Source organism: Rattus norvegicus, chromosome 9 (assembly GCF_036323735.1).
Source record: "Rattus norvegicus strain BN/NHsdMcwi chromosome 9, GRCr8, whole genome shotgun sequence".
NCBI classification, from domain to species: Eukaryota; Metazoa; Chordata; class Mammalia; order Rodentia; family Muridae; genus Rattus; species Rattus norvegicus.
This window is the reverse complement of record NC_086027.1, coordinates 89,956,969-89,979,492: the sequence shown is the minus strand read 5'-3', so window position 1 is coordinate 89,979,492 and position 22,524 is coordinate 89,956,969. Positions and strand designations below refer to the sequence as shown.

The window sequence follows — 22,524 nt, the reverse complement described above, 5'->3', positions numbered from 1 at the left end:
GGGTGGGAGGAGGAGCACCCTCACAGAAGCACAGGGAGGAGGGATGGGATAGGGGAGTTCCAGAGGGGAAACCAGGAAAGGGGATAACATTTGAAATGTAAATACATAAAATCTCCAATACAAAAAAAAACTTTGGCCATTTGTAAACACAAGCATATAATTCAATTTTGTTTATCAGACATCCTAGAATATAAGAGCCTTCCCATTCAGTAACATGGTGTTTTTACATCGTTAGAATTTTTGAAGAAATATTTCTCAAGCATTTTGCATTCTTACTTTTAACTTTTAAAAGCACATCATTTAAGAAGCAATTTCTGACTCCTATAGTTGGGGCTATGTGATGGCTTGAATATGCTTGGCATACAGAGTGGCACTAATACGAGGCATAGCCTTATTGGAGGGGGTGTGGCCTTGTTGGACAAAATGTATCTCTGTGGGAGTGCGCTTTGATACCCTCCTCCTTGCTTCCTGAGGACAGTATGCTTCTGGCTTCCTTTGGATGAAGATACAGATATTTAGGCTCCTACTGCATCATGCCTTCCTGGATGCTGCTATGTTCCCACCTTGATGTTAATAGACTGAACCTCTGAACCTATAAGTGAGCCCCAATTAAATGCTGTCCTTGATAAGAGTTGCCTTGGTCAGGGTGTCTTTTCATAGCAATAGAAACCCTAACCAAGAAAGGCTGGATGTCTTCTACCTATACTTAGAAAATGCCTTTCTTCTCTACATCCCAGAATTCTGATGCCTCTTCATTTCAATGTGGCCTTGTGTTTAGATAGCTGCTGATGACTTTTGGTGAGGATGATTTTTCTCCACTATCCAGCAATGAGCCTTATAACTATTAGACACTCAGTAAAAGATTGTTGAGTAATAACAGCCCCAAGTACATCAATACAAATGCTATTCGTTTAAGGGTAAATTTTACTAAGAAAAATAAATAAATAAGGAAAATAAAATCCATATGCCTTAAAGAAAGAAAAGAAACCCAGCTCTAAGGCACAGAAATTACCTTCAACAAAACCATAGACGAAAATGTCCCTAACATAAAGAAGATGCCTATCAAGGTACAAGAAGCTTATGGATCACCAAGTAGACTGTATCAGAAAAGAAATTCCTCTGTGCAAATAACAATCAAAACACTAAATGAGCAGAACAAAGAATATTAAAAGGTGTAAGGGAGAAAGACCAGGGGACATTAAAGTCAGACCTTTTAGAATAACACTGGACTTCTCAATGGAGATTTTAAAGCTGGAAGACCATAAAAAAGATGTTCTCCAAACTTTAAAAAATCACAGATCTTTACCCACACTACAAAAACCAGTGAAATTTTCCACCAGAATAAATGAAAACAATAACAAAACAAACAAACAAAAAACCTAAGACTTTCCATGTAAAACAAAATTTAAGCGATATCTACTACAAATCCAATCCTATAGAAGGCATTAGAAAGCAGACAAACAAACAAACAAACAAAAACGAGATTCTAATCTGAAGAAGTTAACCTACCCAGGAAAATACAATGCATAAACAAAGAATCATAGCAAATCAAAACAGGGGAAACACACACACACACACACACACACACACACACACACTGCCACTGCCAACACAACAACAAGAATATAAACATAACAGAAATAAATGGTGTTCATTGATACCTCTTAATATCAGTAGTCTCAATACCCCCAAAACAAAATAAAAATAAAACAAAAAAACACAGACTAGCAGCATAGATGTGAAAACATGAGCCACCTTTTGCTGCATCCAATGAACACAACTTAACAGCAAGGATACACAGAGCCTGAGGATAAAGAGTGGAAAACTTTTTTAGGCAAATGAACCTAAGAAGCAAGAAGATGAAGCCATTTTAATATCTGACAAAATCGATTTCAACCCGAGACTATCCGGAAAATATACTGAAGGACACTACATACTCATCAAGGGAAGAAATCCATATAGAATGCATGGCAATTGTTAATCTATGCTCCTATCACGAGGGCACTCAAATTCATAAAAGACACACCAGTACTGCTTAAATCAGATATTGACCCCTCCACATGGACAACAGGAGACTTCAGTATCCCAGCTGCCAACAAACAGGTCATCTACACAAAGGCTAAACAGAGAAATGCTGGATCTCACTCACATTACAAACCAAATGAACTCAACACATATTTACATTTTATCTAAACACATAATATATCTTCTTTGAATGCTATGGAACTTTCTCCAAGATTGACACATACTCAGATGTAAACTAAGTCTCAACAAATAGAAGACAGTTGAAATAACACCGTGCATCCTATCTGATCACTGCAGATTAAAGATGGATCAACAACAACAGATCTGATCACTGCAGATTAAAGATGGATTACCAACAGCAACAGAAACAAGAGAAATCTTACAAACTCATCCAAACTGAACAACTCACTCCTGAATGAGAAATGAGTCAGGATCAGAAATTTAACAAGAAAGTGAAGACTTTCCAAAATTGAATGATAATGAATATACAACATACTCGACCATGTGTGATACAATAAAGGTACTTCTCATAAGCACATTCACAGCACTGACTGTTAAAAAAAAAGTGGTCTCTCATACTAGCATCTAACAGCACACCAAAAACTCTAGATCAAAAAGGAGAAATCATACTCAAAAGAGGCATATGGCAAGAAATAATCAAACTCAAAGCTGAACTCAATAAAAACAAAATAACATAAAAAACAATAAAAGGATCAATGAAACAAAGATTTGGTTTCTTAAGAAAATCCTTTAGAGTTACAAATTCTTATTCTAATTAACTGAAAGGCATAGGGAAAAGATCTGATTAACAAACTTAGACATGAAAACAGGGACATAGTAACAGACACCTAGGAAATCCTGAGAATCATAAGGACTTACTTAAAAAACAATCATATTTGTTCAACAAATTGGAAAATTCAAAAGAAATTGATCAGTTTCTCAACCTCAAATGAAAGACAATCATTAAAGTCTAACAACCGAGAAAAGCCTGGCCCAAACGGTTTCAACTCAGAATTCTACCAAACTTCCAAGGAAGACTTAACCCTAACTCTACTCAAATTACTCCACAGAATAGAAACAGAAGGAACATTGCTTGTTTTACAAAGCCACAGTTAACCTGATACCCAAACCACACAAAGACCCAACATAAAGAAAGAATTACAGAGCATTTTCTCCTCATGAAGATAGATACAAAAAATTCTCAATAAAACACATATAAACCAAATCCAAGAACACAAACAAAAGATCATTCATCATGTTCAAATAAGTTTCATTCCAGAGATACAGGAGTGGCTCAACACACAAAAATGAATATATGTAATCCACCATATAAACTACCTGATAGGAAAAAAAAATGATCATCTCATTAGACGGAAGGGGCCATTGACAAATATAAGACCAGCTCACTGGGAGAGGGCCTGGAGAGACGATGGTTCAGTGGGTCAGAGAATCAAATCCTCTTCCAGGTGACCTGGTTCAGTTGCTAGCAATCACATGACACAACTGTCTGTAATTCCAGCTCTAGGGGAGCCAATATACTTATACAGGTATACCTACAGTCAAAATACCAATGCACATGAAATAAAAATAAATCACTTAAAACGATTTTTAAAAAGTGCTAGAGAGATTAAGGATACAAGTGACATATCTCAACATAATAAAGGTAGTTTACAGCAAGCCTATAGCCAACATCAATATAAATGCAGAGAAATTTAAAGCGCTTGCACTAAAATCAGGAACAACAAAAGGCTGTCCACTCTCTCCATATCTATCTAATACAGTACTTGAAATCTTAGCTAGATCAACAGGACAAGTGAAGGAGATCAAGGGGAAACCAATAGCAAAGAAAGAAGTTAAAGTATCTTATTTGCAAATTATATGATTTTATGCATAAAAGATCCCAAAGGTCCACCAAGAGAATCCCACAGCTAATAAACACTTTCAGCAAAGTATAAGGATATGAAATCGATACTCACAAAAAATTAGTAGCTATCCTATGTACAAATCACAAATGACTGGGGAAGTAGTCAGGGGAACACTACCTTTTACAATAGCCTCAAATAATATATTTTGTGATAACTCTAATCAAGCATTTAAAAGTCCTGTATAGTAAAAGCCTTAATACATTGAAGAAAGAAACAAGATAATCAGATCTCCTATGCTCATGAACCTATAGGATTAAGATAGTAAAACAGACCATCCTATTAAAAAGCTGTCTATGAATTCAATGCAATTCCCATCAAAATTACAGTACTATTTTTAGAGATCTTGAAAGGACAATCTTCAGCTTCAGATGGAAACACAAAACAACTGTAGCTAGAAAACTTCTGAATAATGGAAGAAATACTGGAGGTATCACCATCCCCACCTTCAAACTCTACTACAGAGCTACAGTAATAAAAACAGCATGGTATTGACAAAAAACAAACATACTGATCAACGGAATTGCACTGAAGACCCAGACATAGATCTACGCTGCTATGGACACCTGATTTTTGAAACACAGGGAAAAACATACAAAATTAAGGACCCATTTGATGAGTAGTATGAAACAATACAGTAGAACATTTCTAAAATATTCACCTATATGAAGGCAATCTAAAAAAATTGCCAAGGGCTGGGCTAGACAGAGTCACAATTATACATATCTGGTCACACAATGAAGCTTCCAGTATCAGGATGATATATATTATATATTATATATTATATATTATATATTATATATTATATATTATATATTATATATTATATATTGTATATTATATATTGTATATTGTATATTGTATATTGTATATTGTATATTGTATATTGTATATTGTATATTGTATATTGTATATTGTATATTGTATATTGTATATTGTATATTGTATATTGTATATTGTATATTGTATATTGTATATTGTATATTGTATATTGTATATATATTATATATATATATATATACACACATACACACATACACACATATACACAGAAACACACACACACACATACACACATACATACATACATGTGTTGCAACAAACCTATGTTTGATTTGACTTATGTCCTACTCTACAAGATGGTACTCATATCCAACACGGCTTTGGTGATCAAGAACTTAAGACTAAATAGTCCAGGAACAGAGAGTAAAAGCTAATATTAATGTTTTAATCAAAGAACGTAGCAGTAAGTTGACTCCTAATGATACTCATAGATCACGGTTTTGCTCAGCTATCATCAGAGAAGCTTCCTCCTGCACTAAATGGGAACAAAAACATAAACCCACAGCTAGACGTTATGCTGGGAGTGAGAGACTCTGGAACATGGAGCACTGAATGGAATGCTTCCATCAAATACTTTTCAGGGACGAGGGAACCCTTTAGAAGAGGAGGCAGTAAAAGTATAAGAGCCAAGGGGGATGCAGGGCACAAAGGAACAAGGTCCTCCAAGTATAAGAGGATGGAGACACATATAAACTCAGAGAGACTGAGGCAGCATGCACAGGGTCTGCACGCGAGTGTACTACATGGGGTCCTAGAGGTTAAAGGGAAAATGGACAACTCTGACACTATCTCCAACTGATAACCACGTGTAATTGAAAATTTAGTTTTCTCCAACAAGGAAATCTCACTGGGGAAGCACACTACTCTTAAGGGTAGGTTGCGTGTTTAGCAGTAAATGGCCAACAGAAAACAAACTCAACAGCATTGCTGAAAGTTCCTTAATGTCATGTCAGGATCTAAAAAAAAATTATCTTATTTTTTAATTTTATATTATTTTATTTATATGCTAGTGTGTGTGTGTGTGTGTGTGTGTGTGTGTGTGTGTGTGTGTGTGTGTGTGTATTTTACACTGCAATTCTTTTAGATATACATTATGGCTTCCAGCTTAGTGTTTTTTATGGGATTCCCAAATAGGCCTAAGAGTGGATTTTTAAGTCTACACCTCTTTCTTATGAACTGTCTTGGACTCTTTACCTTCTATTTATTTGTTTTGTTCTATTTTGACGTGTTAGTTTTTCGTTTATCGTATTGTATTTTGCTTTATTCTGTGATTATCTTTTAGAAGCCTGTTTATTTTCTAATGCGAATGAGAAAAAGGGTGGATTGAGATGTGGCAGGGAAGTGAGAAAGAACTGGGAGGATTAGAAGGAGTGGATACATTATGCAAGTGGAAAAAAATCAATTTTTGATAAAAATAAATAAATAAATGAATAAATAAGTAAATAAATGCTGAAATGAGCCAGAATGGCTCAATAAAATCCTAAAATATAAGAAAAAATAAAATTAATTTCTAACAGGCATTTAAGGGAAATATATATCAGTTCTTTGTAACATGTAAATGTGGTTGCTTTTTTTGATTATAATGGTACAGGTGAAACATTCTTTGATGTGTATCCTTCAGTTGGACTGAAAGGTACATGGCAGACTAAGCTTGTCAACTGTAGACTTCTCTGCTACCCAGATGAATTTGTGTCTCATCAAGATTCAGGATTTCAAAACACCCAGAGAAATACAAAGTTATATAAACCCATGCATGAGCACAAACAATCTCATCTTTTAAATCATCCTGAATAGGTATTATATCATAAACAAAGAGATTGATGGAGGTACAAGGAACTACATGTTTGAGGATCGATCGTGACTCACTGTACCCTTCCTCCATGCTCCCTAAATGCACAAACTTCTTTCTACAGTAAAGAAGGTTGAAAAAAAGGCATTCATTCTTCAGAGCAGTTACTCTTCTAGAATACTTATTTGCGAAACTGAACAGAATACAAACATATCACCGTTCAGAATTGCCATGAAACTATACTGTGTGGTAGGCATAAAAGATACAGAGAGATATGTACGATCGTGGCCCTGTTTCCCCATCCCTTGGTAACTTGTTTTCACATTGCCTTCATATAGGTAAATATTTTAGAAACTTACTGCATTGTTTTATACTACCCATCAAATAGTCCTTAATTTTATATGTCTTTCCCTGTGCTCCTTGAGGTGGGGGGATGGCTCATTAGGTAAGGCGCTGATGATGTAAATTTAGATCTCTAGACTCTATATAAAGGCTTATACTGACCCACTTTTACCTTTAAATTGTCTTTAATTTCTTTTTTTTTTTTTGGTTATTTTTTGGGTTTTGTTTTGTTTTTTGCGATCCGCATACTCCTTTCAGAAAATAGTGGGTGGACATGAAAATCTTGATGCACACAGGCCAGAGAGCCTGGTGAATAGGAGAGATCCTGCCTCAAACAAGAAGAAGGTCAAAGACTGACACCTGAAATTGCCATTTGGCCTTCAGATGTGTTCTTCGTATGTGCATGCCTACACCTATAAAGTCAGACATGAAAACACATGCACACACACACACACACACAAACACACACACTCACCACATTACTTGTGCACACAATACAATACATTTACTTTAAAAAAAGAAGAAGAGGATTAGATGTCTAGAAGAGTCAGCGTTTAGGTACTTGTATGTTTTCTTTGAAAAAAAAGTTCTGTGTTTTCCAAAATTGCATCAAAGTAAATTTAACATGACATAAGCTTTGGCAGGGACCCTTAGGCTCAGATGAGACCCCGGATCTTGTTGATATCCTGAATGACAGCCTTGGGGGATACAGAGAAGACTTACATAACCAATGTACACTGTGAAATAACAATAATGGGTTTGTTTTAAGCCACAATATTAGCGGTGATTTATTCCCAGCAGTAGAAAGCCTCACATTTGTATCAAAATTACAGATCATGAGTACTTTTTTGAGTCTGGACAATGGAAAAAGTGGGGTCGATGCAAGACTCAGTAGAAGATATTCGATTAGATCATTAATAAGGCAGCTAGAGCTTTGTATTAGAGCCCCATCCATGACAAGAACAGAGAGTAAAACACATTGCACAAGGATCTGGCTTGTGAAGCGTTTCATTCATGAACCTTGAGGTTCATTTAGAGAGCAATCACACACAGTAGTTGTACGGCCCCATTTCCATCTAAACAGCGCCTGTTTGACAGATGGCTTTTACTCTAGGAAGCCAAGCAGCATGTGGTTCTGCTAACCTGGAAAAAGAAATCCAGGAATGGAGGCCTTCCATGATAATCTCATACTTTCCATACTCATAAAGTGAACAAGAACTATCCCATGCTAATGGATGGAGAGCTCACTAAGGATTTGTTTTGTGTGAGTGTGTTTTCTTCACTGTAGGCAACAGTGGGGCTTAGTGCACTTCTTAGAAGGATGCTGAGGACAGGTGCCCAATGTTACGCATAAACATACAAAAGAAGGCCAGAGGCTGATATCTGGAAGAGGCAATCAAAAAGCTACTGCTGTATCCTTTGTAGGAACAAACATCCTTGGGAATTCTACAGGGATTTCTAAAATTTTGAGTTTGACAGACAGACAGACAGACAGACAGACAGGAAGATATTGAGTTGAGAAGGGATGTGTTTAGAAGAAGCCTGGGAGAAGGTAGAAAACGGAAGTGCATATGATAGAAATGCGTTATGTACAAATACGAAATTTTCCTACCAAATTAATTTTGAAAGTTACAGGAAAAGGAAAGAAGAGTATGTAATACATTAAAAAAATTCCTGTTAATCTGACAGGGTTCCAAAGATAATCTGAAGGCTTAAACATCAGTATTTTCCGAGGTTCTACTTTTACACTTCTTATGAAAGCCCCAGGAAGACTTGTTATTAAGCAGTCTCTGCTAATAACAGCCCCTTCTGAGGGAGGAAAGGAAGCAAGGCTTCACCAGGAGCATGTACCATACAACGAGCCTGGCACTCCATGAACACACTTTATCTCACTCCTTCTGCCAACAAGTTTGCAATATGCCTACTTCTCTGTGGCTGATTAACAAATCTTAGATTTAGCTGCTTTAAAATAAATCAATATTATTTCTTATCTCACACTGCTACAGACCAGAACCCTAGGGACATTCGGAAACCAAAAGGCTAAGCTGTCTGTTCAAAAACAGGAATCTGTAAATTGCCAGCAGCCAAGGAGCAACAAACACAGAGATTAAATGTGTGAAAAATTCTTCCCTAGCTAAACAATTAATTGCATTAAAAAACAAAACCTGCTGTGGCTGTCCTGGGAGGTTTTCTGGTTTCAAGAATCCTTCCTTTAATCGTAGCTTGCTTTGTGATATGGATCGAGTCAAAGAGACTAAGATGAATTAGAAATAAAGTTGAGTACAAGTAATAGGGCTACTTCTGTTGGTCGAACCTACGAAATACAAGATGGTAGACACACTCAAAGTATTTGCTGAATACATAGAAGTGTGAAAAGTAACAGGGAAACACCTCTACTCTTCCAATTTTTTTGACAGCCTCGGTGAAGGGTTTTGTTTGATTCTTAAGACACTGGTAGTAGACAGATGTCCTCATTCACTGGGTTCTAGGTCAATGATATGGTCCAGATCATTAGGGACAACTTGGAAATATCATAGGAGGTAGAGTCCACTCCCATGTGTGAGTCAAAAGAAATGATTTCACGTTGGCTGTGGGAACCCATGCCTTTAACGCCAGTGCTTCAAAGAGGAAGGGTGGAAGTGCTGGAGCTTCAAAGCTGACTGTGCTCTCACACAGAGCTCTAGGCCTTCCTATATTGCATTAGATACTGACAAAAGTGAAATTAAATCAAGTATAAATCTACCAATTATTCCTCAAAGAAAGCATCAGAAACTAGGATTGTTGTGCCAATGCAGAACTGTTTTCTCATTGTTTTGTAAAGAAAGAGTCGTAGCACCATAAATAAAACATTGAAAACAACCCAATGAAAAAGGTAAATGGGGGGCTAAAGATATTGAATTGTTTAGGGTGGTGGATCTAAAACTGTACATCGTGATGCCATTGCAGACCTCTATGGCCCAAAATATTTACATTATTATTTATAGTGGTAGCAAAATTACAGCTATGAAGAGTTGACTACTCACATGCTATAGGATAGCACATAAATGTCTAATATGGCTGACTTAATATTGTTAGGTTTTTGACGTACAAATATTAACATCTGGGTCGGAGAGACTTCTCAGTGGTTAAAAGTACATGCTGCTCTTTTAGAGAATCCAGGGTCAATTTTTAGCACCCACACCTTTACTACCAACCATTATATCCAATTCCAAGTAACTCAGTGCCTTCTTCTGACCCCCTGTCATCACATCAGGCAGTGCATATACATGCAAATAAAACACTCATATACACACATAAAATAAAATAAGTACATCTTTAAATAAAGAAGGTAAAACCTATGGTGTGCAAAAGTACACCATAATTGACTTAGTTACAATTAATTTGCAGTGAATCACTTGTTTGCTATCTATCCCAACAGCATCCCCTGGAAACAGTTACCCTATTCTGCTTCTGTTTGATCAGTTACAATGCATAGCCCTTGTTTTTCAGTGACTGCTTTATTTCATTAACGTATTATCTTCCAGATTTCTCCATGTTGCAGAAAAGTGTTGTTTATGGTTCTGTTGTGTGTGGACACCCTATTCTCCTTATACATTATCAGCTTCCAGTCTTAGGCTGATCCCATGTACTGACAATTACGAACAGTGATACAATAAAGGTGTTATTTTCATAGGTATATTCTATAGTGGGAATGCTGCTGGATCCTGTTGGAGTTTGATTTTTAGATTTTTGAGGAACTCCCATGCTGTTTCTGATAACATCTGCAACACTTAATATAACCACCTGTGTGCAAAAAAATAGTCCCTTCTCCCCAATTTTTTTACCAGCACTTTTCATCTTCCATGTTTTTATCTGATCTGTGCTTATTTCATGCCAGAGAGTGTGTGAACTCGTCTCCTCTTCCCCTTCTATTTTGTTTGGAATTTCTGTGACGTGTCAAGCCAAACACACTCCTGGTGTTCAGGACTGCTAACATTTAGTGTTGCCTTGAGCTGATATTTCTTAGAAACTTGTTTTTATCATACACACCATTAGCATTGATGCATCAAGTTACTGTACAGCTGTAAAAGAGGGAGAGTGCCATCTTGATTTTGGCACTGCAGGTGTTATCTCAGAGGTAAAGAAACAGTGTCATTTTGTCACTTGCCTACAGTCAGAGTTGGCCTCTTGACTCTGTGAACAACCCCTTGCCCATGCCCAGGCAGCATTTCATTGCCTGTAAGGAAGAACAGGCTCACCAAAGAAAGAAGATGACTGCATGAGGCTGCATAGTACTTTCTTGGTTGAATAACACATAAGAAACAGCTTGTGTGACCCACTGTTCTTTACAAAGAACTCTTTTTCTGTTATTTCATGACAAGAAACAACTACCACAGATAGACAAAAAGAAAACCCAGCAATCTAAATATTTATGCATTGATGATTGCCAGTTTATGATATCCACATAACTTTTGTAGAAGACCCTAAGCTGGAGTAGCTAATGTAAATTTGAATGTGGTGGAGCAATAACTTGTAAAAGCCAAATCTTACTCTTCCTTATTGTATGAGTTGTGTGTGTGGGTGTCAGCATGTGTGTGGGAGTATATTTATGTATGTATGTGTTTGTGTGTGTGTGTGTGTATGTGTATGTGTGAGGATGTGTATATGGTGTAGAGAGTATGTATGTGTATGTGTGTGTGTGAGTATGTGAGTGTGGTGTAGTGTGTGTTTGTGTGTATGTATGTGTGAGTATGCATGTGTGATATAGTGTGTGTATGTTTGTGTGTATGTGTATGTGAGTATATGTATGTGTGTATGTGTGTTTATATGTATGTTTGGTGCAGTGTGAGAACATTTGTGTGTATGTGTCTGTGTTTATATGTATGTGATTTGTATGTGTTCAAATTTCTTTCCTTTTTCTTAATTCTGAAAAGCTGTTTTGCTAAAGTCCACTTCCTTTTACTTTTATCCACAGGGAAGTCATAATCCTCTCTTTAAATAGCAGCTGGTTACCATGGAAATCATTCTAATACCCCTGAATCAATATTTTGATTTTGCTGACATTTCAGGTTAAAAAAAATAGAAAGAAAGATAAGACAGGCTAAGATGTATAAAAGTCACATTTTTTTCTGTTATAAGGTTGACAGCTTCGAGTTGGTAAAGAAATCATGAGCTCTATAATAAACTCCAGTTAGCTCATTATTCTAAAGAACTGAGGGTTCATAAAAGATCAATCTACATATTTAAATAATTTTCCATTTGGGTGTGGATATATGTGTACATGCACTGGAACTCAAGAGTTTTCTTCCCATCTCTGAACAGGGCCCTTATTCAGTCCTGCCAATATTATCCTAATAACTTACTAGAAAAGAGTTGGCTGTGTATGGCTTTGCGATTGTCCCTTTCCTATGAGCTCTAAAAAGTAAGGCAAGTTTGCATAGAGAAGGCTGTTCTGTGCTTTATTGGATTCTAACCACCAATCAGTCTATGTAAGATCCTTGTAAACCCACAAAACTGAGGGCTTCCTAGTCAACCCTGAGAGTTCCTTTCTAAAGACAAATGTTGAATTTGAGCCTGGTGGTCCAGTCTTAGAACCCATCAAGTAAGTTTTACATCTAAGTCCTTAGTACAAGACACTGAGTCACTTTTTCAGGTCTGCCTTAAACAAAAACAAAACAAAAATAATATTGAAGGGCTACTTTCTGTTTGGTAACTAACTCTGAGGAAACTTTGATGCTTAGTTGGTGAAAAGACCTGAGAAACTGATGGCTTCCAGGAACTGGCCAGTCAGTAGATTACAAGTGGATGAAGATCTGTTCCACTTTAAGTGATTGACAGCCATGTAGGTGTTGCTTCTGGGAGCAGGTGATCCTGACTGTGGCCCTAGTTTCAGCCTTTGCATTCCACTTTCCTTTCCTCAGAAGTCTCTCTGTACATATGTATTTCACATTCCTTTCCTTTCCTCAGAAGGCTCTGTACATATGTATTTCACATTCCTTCTAGGAGTTGGCTGCATGGTATGGCCTGTAGCTCAGCCTTTACCATCTCTGTAGCTTGAGTTCTCTCTCAGAACTTTCTATGCAGCCCTGCTCGTCTTGAACTCGAGATCTTTCAATCTGTCCAAAATGCTCTGAGTACAGGATGCTCCACTGTGTCCACTCTGGACTGCAGTCAGGCCTCATCTTTCAGAGATTCACGTCCTGATTCTATAATTTTCTTTGGCAAACAACCTGGTCTAATTGATTATGTAGGGCAGTAGAAACAGAAGATGGTTGACTTTTGGATCCAGATGGGGCAGAACAAAGAGACATGGAAGGTGTCATGTTTAAATGTTTGAGAAGACTTAAGAACAATGTTTAAAATTTACAGAAGTCCTGTCACTCAGCCTGTATTAATAACTAAACACCTGCTGTTTTTAAAAGAATACATGCATGGTTCTGCAAGGCTCAGAACACACTCTAACCCAGAACCACAAGAAGAGCTCCAAATTCTGATGGATGCTAAGAAAATAAAGAGAAATGAATTTAAACACACACACACACACACACACACACACATACACACACCACACACACACACACACACACACACACACACGGTATAACAAATGCCTACTATCACATTCTTCCCCGTACCTAATCAGGGAAGCTATGCATTGAGGGAGGATGCATTGAGGATGACCAGTAAAATGGAAAATAAATAAACCCTTTTGATGAAAGTTGCACTCTGTAAAAATAGTGTTTCTTTGAATTGCATGCCATGGAAATGAGTCACAATAAAAACAGTGACAATATAAGACCGGAAAGGCAGTGAGCAGTCTGGGCTGTGATCTCAGGCTTTCACACTTGAATGCACACATGGTATGTTTTTCTGCTTATGGACTTTGTGTGTGTGTGTGTGTGTGTGTGTGTGTGTGTGTGTGTACACAGATATCTAGGTGCGGACAAACAATGTTAAAGGAAAAATTGTTCTTGAAGACAGAAGAAATTTTTCTCGTTCCAGTTGGTTAGCTGTGTTACTTAACAATTCACTGAGACCACCTCTAAGCAGCAAAAAGGGGGAAAAGTGAGAGAGGTGAAGCGGGGATAACCTGCTGGCCACAGGCATCTTATCTCTCACCCTTTGTGTGAACAGGGCAAAGAGTCAGACCAGAACCTTCACGAGGAACAGCAAATCTCAGCTGGCAAAGAATTAGCAGTTGAGAGAAAGATGACAAGGCTTCCTCTTAATGCAAACAGACCTGAAATGTGATCCCAGGGGCTCAGGGAGGCTTCAGACTCAGGGAGGGGCAGAGCAGCAAAAAGACCAAAGGGCTTGGCAGAGTGCTGCTCTAGACTGGCCACTGAGGGATGTCTCACAGCTAACGGGAACATGGGACATAACGCTATGTCCCTCAACAATCAAGTGCTGAAAACGTAAGCATAGTATAATGGTATTTGGGAAGAGGTGTCTTTGGGTCAGAATCTTCTAAGACAAGATGATTTAGCCTGCTTATGGGAGCATCACAGACAAAGAGAGAATATCAGAAAACAAGATTACAAAACCTGAGGAGAGCTTTATTTGGAGATCGCACTGGCTCGAGAGCTTATCAACAGAGCTGGAAAAATGAATTGCTACTCGTCATAAACCAGCCAGTCAATGACAATTTGTTACAACAGCCAGAGCTGGGGGGCAGCTGTGTCAAAGCTCCCTTACGGCTCAACTCCAATCTAAGGGCTATTGGAAAAAGCTCAGGTAAGCTGTGGGCTTCTTGATTCAAGAAGGACTAAAGGGTGTGTGAAATGCAAAACTAATGTGACCAAGTTGATACTTATAACCCCAAAGCAGCCATGTTTGATTTATGTATCATGTAGATGAGATGAAAAAATACAAAGGAAGAAATCAGACCTATGAAGCTAGGACTAAAATACTTAGCTGGTACAAACACATGAGGAATGTAATAATGTCAAATGGGGTTATTTCAGAAAGATATGATGATAAATATTTCTTCATATATTTTCCACATTAAAATCTCCCCATAAGATCTAATAATCAGGGGGCTGGAGAGATGGCTCAGTGGTTAAGAGCACTGTCTGCTCTTCCAGAGGTCCTGAGTTCAATTCCCAGCAACCACATGGTGGCTTACAACCATCCGTATTGAGATCCGATGCCCTCTTCTGGCCTGCAGGCATACATGCAGGCAGAAAGCTGTATGTTGTATACATAATAAATAAATATAATAAAATCTAATAATCAGCTAATATGTCTTTCAACTATGTAAACAGGAGTTTAATACAAGTAAGAAAATATAGATAGTAGATATACTTCTAGGCAAAGATAAGTTTTGAATGAGTCAAAGCCTTAAAGGGGCTATAAGGTTTATACATTGCCTTGCCTAGTGCTCTGTACTGAATACTGAATTTGTGGCCCCACACATACTCCTGCAAGCATTCTGCCTTGTCTGGATTTTCTGATTTTGCATATTAAGTAAGATTGGGCATTATTTGACAACACACTACAATGCCTCCTACCCTTGATGTTTCTTTCCTGCGACCCGGGGGAAGAAAGCAGGTGTCCTGAAGTTGAAGCCCTTGGAGGTGAGTGGGAAGTAGGCGCGGTGAATTTACCTTCTGCCCTCTCCAGAGGTCTCCCACTCTTAGTGGCTGCAGTGCTGTTGACTGTCTCAGATGAGGTGCTAAGCTTGGTGCTGGGGTCTCGCTTGGGTTTGGGGGGTGGTTGTCTCCGTGATCCACAGCTGCTGTCATCTTCAGTGCCCCCAACAGAGTGCAGGGACTGAGATCTCACAGTGAAACCACTGGAGCAGGGATGTGGGAGTCTGTCCTGAGGTGCAGGCATCGTCATAAACCCCATGCGGAAATGCTTGCCCGCGTAGCTGGCGTCCTGGCCTCGCCCTACTTCTCCTCCTATGCTGTAAGACAAAAACAGAGACCACTTGTGAGGAGAAAAGCAGCCAGCATATAGGTGAAAGCACAGATACCATCAGCCTGTTCTTGAAAGGTGAAGATGCTCACTGGTAAAGAAGTATATCATTTTTATAAGGGGTTGATGTACAGAGCAGTCTTAAATGTAATGAAAATAGTCTAGAGGTGTAAGTCAAATTCTGAATGTAAAACCAAAACAATTCGATTAGAATCAGGGAGCTCAGAAAGTGTAACACGTGTCTGCAGGTATCTTTACCTCCAGATGAACTTAGTATCCTAAGGGAGAAATCCCGAATAACAGATTATCTTCATCAACTCATTTTGTCTAAAGGACATTGAGGCAAATCTTGTCTCATGACCTGAAAAGTACAAGAATTTGGTGACATCCCCTAGACCAACTCCTGATGAGTGACACCCCTTCATGCGCGCACACGCCTGTGTACACACACACACACACACACACACACACACACACACACACACACATTTTCATGAAAACCAGCCCTACTTTGCTTGCTTGAAGTGTTGAGGAAAATTGGCAGGAAAGGTTCTGTTAACAAGCACTAGAAGAAGGAAAGAGTCAAAGGCTGAGGAGGGGCAAAAGCCAGAATAGAGAAGGGGAAAGGAGGGAGGAAGAAGGGAAGAAGGAAGGGACAAAGGAAGATAGAGGAGGAGAAGAAAGAGACTAGGAATGAAACCTGGAGGGAGGGAGGGAGGGAGGGAGGGAAGGAGGGGGAGAGAGAGAGAGAGAGAGAGAGAGAGAGAGAGAGAGAGAGAGAGAGAAAGAGAGAGAGAGAGAGAGAAGGGAGTGTGTGGGGGAAGAAACAAAGGAGAAAAGAAGAAAGAAGAGAAAGGCTAAGTAGGAAAACAGAAAGAACATTGAGTGCAAGAGGAAGGAGGGAACAGGAGCAGTAGAAATTGGGAGAAACAGATTTCAAACTGATGACTGAATTGTCCATCACTTTGTTTTCTAGAAATATTCCCAGCCCGGGATGTTTCAAAGATGGGGCCATTAAGTAGCCACCCCCACCTCACAGAGTAGAAGCGTTTAAGGAAGTGTAAAAATTACCTGACGCTGATAGGACTTTACTTCCTGAGTACTGAGGAATCCAGTACTCAATCCAGGTTTAATATTTTTCAGGTTTCACATGGGAAAATAATTAGATCTCACATGGGAAGATTTAGAAAGAGGTAACCTTCTCAGTTTGAAGTTCGGGAAAACACAGAGGAAATACTTCTTGGCGCTCTCTCTCTGTACTGTACATAATGGTGACTCTTGATGAAGAAAACATCATGAATATATATGTGACCTTTTAGAAAATAGATTTTATTATAGATTTTTCCTCTATCAAGCTCATTCACTAAAAGGAAAACCTAATAGAAAAAAGCTGTGTAGAGTATTTTCCTTTCACTGAAATGTGGCAATCATGGGAAGAACCTGAGTGTATGAATTTTGTAAGCCTCATAAGTCTGCCTTTCTGGTAGTTTTTAAGTGTTACATGTTGATTTTATCTTAATTTCCATAAATGATGCAATTCAAATTAAGATTCTTAATTCTATTTGATGTATCTTTCACAGCGCTATGATATTCATCATACTGTAAAATATCATGCCTGGGGATGGTATCTCACTAGTCAATAGGTAAGGCCCTAGGTTTAGTTTCAAACACCAATATATATGCAAACAGATGAATAAATCAATTAATAAAAAGTAAATCAATTTTAAAAAGTATTTATTGTATGTATGTATGTATGTATGTATGTATGTATGTATGTATGTATATGAATAGACTGTAGCTGTCTTCAGACACTCCAGAGGAGGGAATAGGATCCCATGCTGGAAATTGAACTCAGGACCTCAGGAAGAGTAGTCAGTGTTCTTAACCACTGAGCCATCTCTCCAGCCCTATGTAAACCAATTTAGAAAACCAAATTCTAATAGGATCAATGATGGGAAATAAAATGTTTTCTTTCTCCAAAATGAGGACTACAAGTGTATTGTTGAAAAAGCCAGAAGACCCAAAAAGATCCCAGCAGTTTTATTCTAGCTAACTAATAATTTGCTACTCTAACCCAATTTTTCTGTATGTCATGCATGTGTACTTAATATTTTGTGTACTTGATAATGTCTAGACACTACCCATGGCATATTAGTAATATGGCCAGCAGTGGACATGCTAAAGCTCACATGACCTCAACACGTTGCTCAGCTAAATGAATTTTCATATAGAAACGGGAAGCATCCTGCTTAATGTTTCTGTACATTTTAATTTCTGTATTTATTTCAAGAACATCAATCAAGACACAGATGAGAAGCTTGCACAAAGTGTTTTGTGGGGAAAAAAATCATTAAATATTCCTGGGAAAATGGGCTTAGTGGTTAGGGAGGGGGAGTCTTGACAGTAAGGGAAGATTCCAATCTGCGATGCTATGGCTTTGATGTTCCCCATAGAAGGTGAGATATTTGATTTCATCTAACTTTGCATTAAATTATTTTTCATCTGCATGTCTCTTCCTCATTTCCGTTGTATCGCTGAACAAAAGCTGCTTTAAAGATTTATTTAGACAGCTGCCTCTTTGCCAGGAACGTGCTCACGTAGGGAGATCTATGCACGTGTTAATGCACACAGGCATTTATGAGAGAGTTACTAGAACTAATTGTATCAGCAATTTATCTGTTACCTTTGACCTAAATAGAGCCTGCACCTCTTCCCAGACAGATAATTAGCTCTGCCGCTTCATGTCAAGATTATCTATTTATCAGCAAAAAACAATTTCGTGTAATGCTGCTTTTGCTCATGGATTTCCTTTTACGCACAGTAACATCTCTTCCAAGGGAAAGGCAATGTGCGCTTCAAACAATAGCAGGTAAATATGCAAGTTGAGTTTGACCTGCCGGTGAATACATAACGAAAATGTGGCTAAGAATGAGCTACATAAACACAGGCCTTTGTTCAAATCAAAGTTAAGGACAAGGGCAGAACTGATTGCAAGGGATTTGGTGGCATCTTGAGTCCAAAGCATGCTGATTGGTGACCATGGAATGAAGGATATAATCAACCTCTGGATCTGCTGAATGTTTGTGAGTTTTCAACAAAATATGTTAATTGCCAAATATTCCATCCCAAGGGTAAAGAGTTGAATCATACATGTTGCATTAGTGTCTGTAAATATGACCTATGAGTTTGTGCCTTCAGAACATCATCTTGGGTTTCTAATGTTATCAATCCAGAACCCTAGAGAGAAGGTTTTCATCAATGAGAAAATAGCTGTTACAAAGAGTTACAAGAAACAAATTCCAGGGAACAGGACACAGATTTACCAGGCAGATCATTTCAGGTTATCAGAAAGTGGCAATGGTTCATTAGCTTTAGTACTAACTACATGTTTGTTCATGTGTGTTCTAACTCATACTCTGTCTTCATTTTACAGTCAGCCCCTGGTGGCTTATAATGTTCTTCTGACATGAAAGAGTGGCCATGGCTAAAAACACAGTGACCCATAGGACTGTTTGTTGTCCATAGAGATGAGTACGTTTTCATTTACAGTCTGCTAACTACAACAAGGGGTATCTTTTGTAAGAGGAAGATGTTGCAAGTGTTACTATGGTATGTGGGTATGTAAGTTCCTCTTATAAGTAGAGGATTAAATAGCTCATATGAGTTTGAGATCTCACTTCATGAGAAGACTGACAATTACGGATGAAATTAATTGAGGAAATGACTACTGGAAGAGTCCATGGTTCCAATTTGTTGTTGATTGGTTGCATTCTCAAAAGCACATATATGTTAGACATGCAATGCCCAATTCAACTGTGTTGGGAAGTATAGCTAAATGGTAGCTATTTCTATTGAAGTCTATTGAAAGGGTCTTTGATGATTATAAGAGGGCTGCAGGTTTGTAGTTTAGCATCATGTGCTCTTTTTTTGCATGAGGACTTTAGACCATGTTACAATGAAGAAAGACCTCATGATATGCCACCCTTTGATCTTGGGTTTCCCAGACTTTACAAGAGTAAATCAATTGGTATGAGCTTTAGACTTAAAGGGAGAGTGAGTCTCAAGAGACAGAGAGAGAGAGAGAGAGAGAGAGAGAGAGAGAGAGAGAGAGAGAGAGAGAGGAGAAAAATCAGATGCAGAGTGATAGAGGAAAACACATGATGTTGACATCTATCATCTATACTTCACAGATCCAAGCGTGGGTGAGTCTGCGTACATATATTATTACACACAAATAAGTAAGATGAGAAGCATCCTCTTAGTCAATAAGATTGCTGACCTTGATCGTCAGGAACAGACAGAATTGCTTTTCCAACCAAACAGAAAAATATATATGGAACATGAGAAATAAACAGTTTGGGGTCTTTCTTGGAGCTTTGGTTGTGAGCCTTAGCCTTTAAGAGCTGAGCTATCTCTTCAGCGCTTTCAGGTAGCTCTTGACGTTCCCTTGCTCACTTGTGCAAGTTGAGAGGTCACGTGCATCATCTTTGGCTTATAGAGGTTACAATCACAGAAAGTTCCAACTTTTCAAGAAGAACACTAATCCTGCAGCCACATGGCCAGCAAATGAGTACACAAGGGTCCAGAGAATTAATGAGAATGCAAGGGGATCATGCTAAGTATGAATTGCAGCTTCTATGCAAGCTGCAGTGACTGAGGACATAATTTACTGCATTGACTGCATCTCAATTTTCCCTTAGGATGAGACACATGGGAACCAGCAAGCTACTGTGGGGGAGACACTTCAGCTCCATCTTGGGGACAATATGTGGATATCTCAGATAGGGTTCGATAGAAAATCCCAGTGGTAAGCAGTTGACTTCCAGTATCTAGCTATAGTCCTCAAAATATACTGCAGCCTTCTAGTCCTTGGGAAACTCCCAGCCAATGGATGGACACGTGAGCTGTGAGAGTTTCCTCCTGCTCCATATGGGGCATCATTGTCTCTGGGTTTCCATAGCTACAGCACAGTCTCAGGCTCTTCCTGTCCAGTTGTCTCTCCTTCTAATTCTTCTTTTGTAGATACCATAACTGGACCAAGGCTGAGTTTGTCTCTCGACCTCTGTATCTCCTTCCTTTCTGTCTTTCTCAGGCAGTCTCTTCAGTAAAACTCAGTTTCTGTTTCCTTGGAGATCCTGACCTGACATGTGCCATACTGAAGCCAAACCTTCTTCAGATCAGAAGGTTTTACATAGAGCCTTACCGAAGTAGCATATTTTAAAAAAAAAAAAACATTTGGGGAAAAAAGAGGGCTGGGAACATCTCTGGCCTCACTAAATCAGACCAATGACATAGGCACAGGGACATGCCAGAGTGTCTGAAGATGATCTATTACTCGTGACAAAAATTAAAAAGATATACTTTTGTTTGTTTTTGTTTGTTGTACTAAGGAGTAAATGTAGGGATTTACACACATGATCTCAGCTGTCTACCAGTAAGCAGGAGCGCCAGCCCTCGTTAAAATACTAATGCACACATCCCTGGGTGGAGATTTAAGATGCTAATGAGACATGTGACCATGAAGTTGAATGCAGAGCCACAAGAACCAGCAAGCGCTGGAAAGTCCACTCTAGGCCGATGAGCTGCCAGAGCCCTCACAGCATCTAGGTATGAGAGCACTGGCGTGTGTGCAGCAACATCATTAGAGCCAGGAGTTTCTCTCTGTGCTGATCCTCCTTTTTGGAAGTGTACCTTTCCCTAATAACCTGCCTCAGATGCAACTGTGTGTCTGGGAGTCCACGTGTCTGGGAGTCCGTGTGTCTGGGTTCAGTTTCTTACTTGGGGCTATAAGAACCTGGAAACCCTTTGAGAGATCCACTAAACTCTAATGTCCACTCTTAGTGACACAACCCATGAGACTCAAAAACCAAACCAGATACAACGAGAAAGCATAAAAACAAACGGGAGGCACGAAAAGAAGCAATGCTCTTGTAAATAGGTCACTCCCCAGCTTCAGACTGAACATATATGTGATGCTGGGAGAGCGAGAAACCAGTTTTACTGTAGGACTACTTGGCTCAGAGTGAAAGCTACGTGGGCTGAAGAAAAAAGTCATTTGCAATAAGACTCCAGCACTCAAGATAGACTAAGCCTGACACATCTTATGTTATAAAAATAAAAACAAGTTTCATAATCTTGAATTTAAACAGGTCTGCTTCTTCTCAGCCATGGAAGTAAGGCGGCAAGATCACGTTGTCTTTAGGCTGTCTGCTTGCCATAAAACACGGAGAATACAGTGCGGCTTAAAGCGAAGGGGAATGGAATTTTCTAGAAATAATGGGTCACATACTTTTAAACTTCTACCCTGTGGCCATTAATCTTGTCAACTTGACGGGATTATAATCACCATAGAAACAAATCTCTGGGCATGCTTTTGAGGGGCTTTCTTGACTATGCTGGTGAAAGTGGGAAGACCCACCCTAACATGTGACCAGCACCATTCCTTGGGTTGGACTTTCCAAATGAATCAAAAGTAGACAGAGATGGACAGTAGCATTCAAATATCTGCTCCTTAACCAGAGACACAAGGGACCAGTTGCCCCATGCTGTTCCACTGTGGCTGTAACATTCCTTCGGTGATGCAATTTACCTAGAACTATGAGCTGAAAGAAACCCTTATTTCCTCAAGTTGTCAGATATTTTCTTTCAATAATAAGATTAAATGACTAACACATGCAATGAAGGAGATATTGTCTAATGCACAGG

The 22,524-nt window shown here is 38.7% G+C and overlaps 1 protein-coding gene and 1 long non-coding RNA gene across 10 annotated transcripts in view; one reads left to right on the top strand and one right to left on the bottom strand.

The window, feature by feature from the left end:
• Positions 1–22,524, bottom strand: part of Nyap2 (neuronal tyrosine-phosphorylated phosphoinositide-3-kinase adaptor 2) — a 278,358-nt gene that overhangs the window by 153,974 nt on the left and 101,860 nt on the right. For 4 of the 8 annotated variants that reach the window (XM_063266525.1, XM_063266526.1, XM_063266529.1 and 1 more), the window contains one exon: positions 15,411–15,808. In XM_063266525.1, coding sequence (XP_063122595.1) covers positions 15,411–15,808 — 398 coding nt within the window. The remainder of the gene's footprint in view (positions 1–15,410; positions 15,809–22,524) is intronic. The other 4 variants (XM_063266527.1, XM_063266530.1, XM_063266528.1 and 1 more) reach the window with 1 other exon arrangement.
• LOC134480400 (uncharacterized) lies at positions 17,437–20,171 on the top strand. Of its 2 annotated transcripts, XR_010054832.1 has the most exons (3): positions 17,437–17,462; positions 18,537–18,688; positions 19,253–20,171. It is a non-coding gene; the product is annotated as an uncharacterized LOC134480400 (long non-coding RNA). The 2 variants fall into 2 exon arrangements; XR_010054831.1 differs by lacking the exon at positions 17,437–17,462 and having other exon boundaries at positions 18,239–18,688.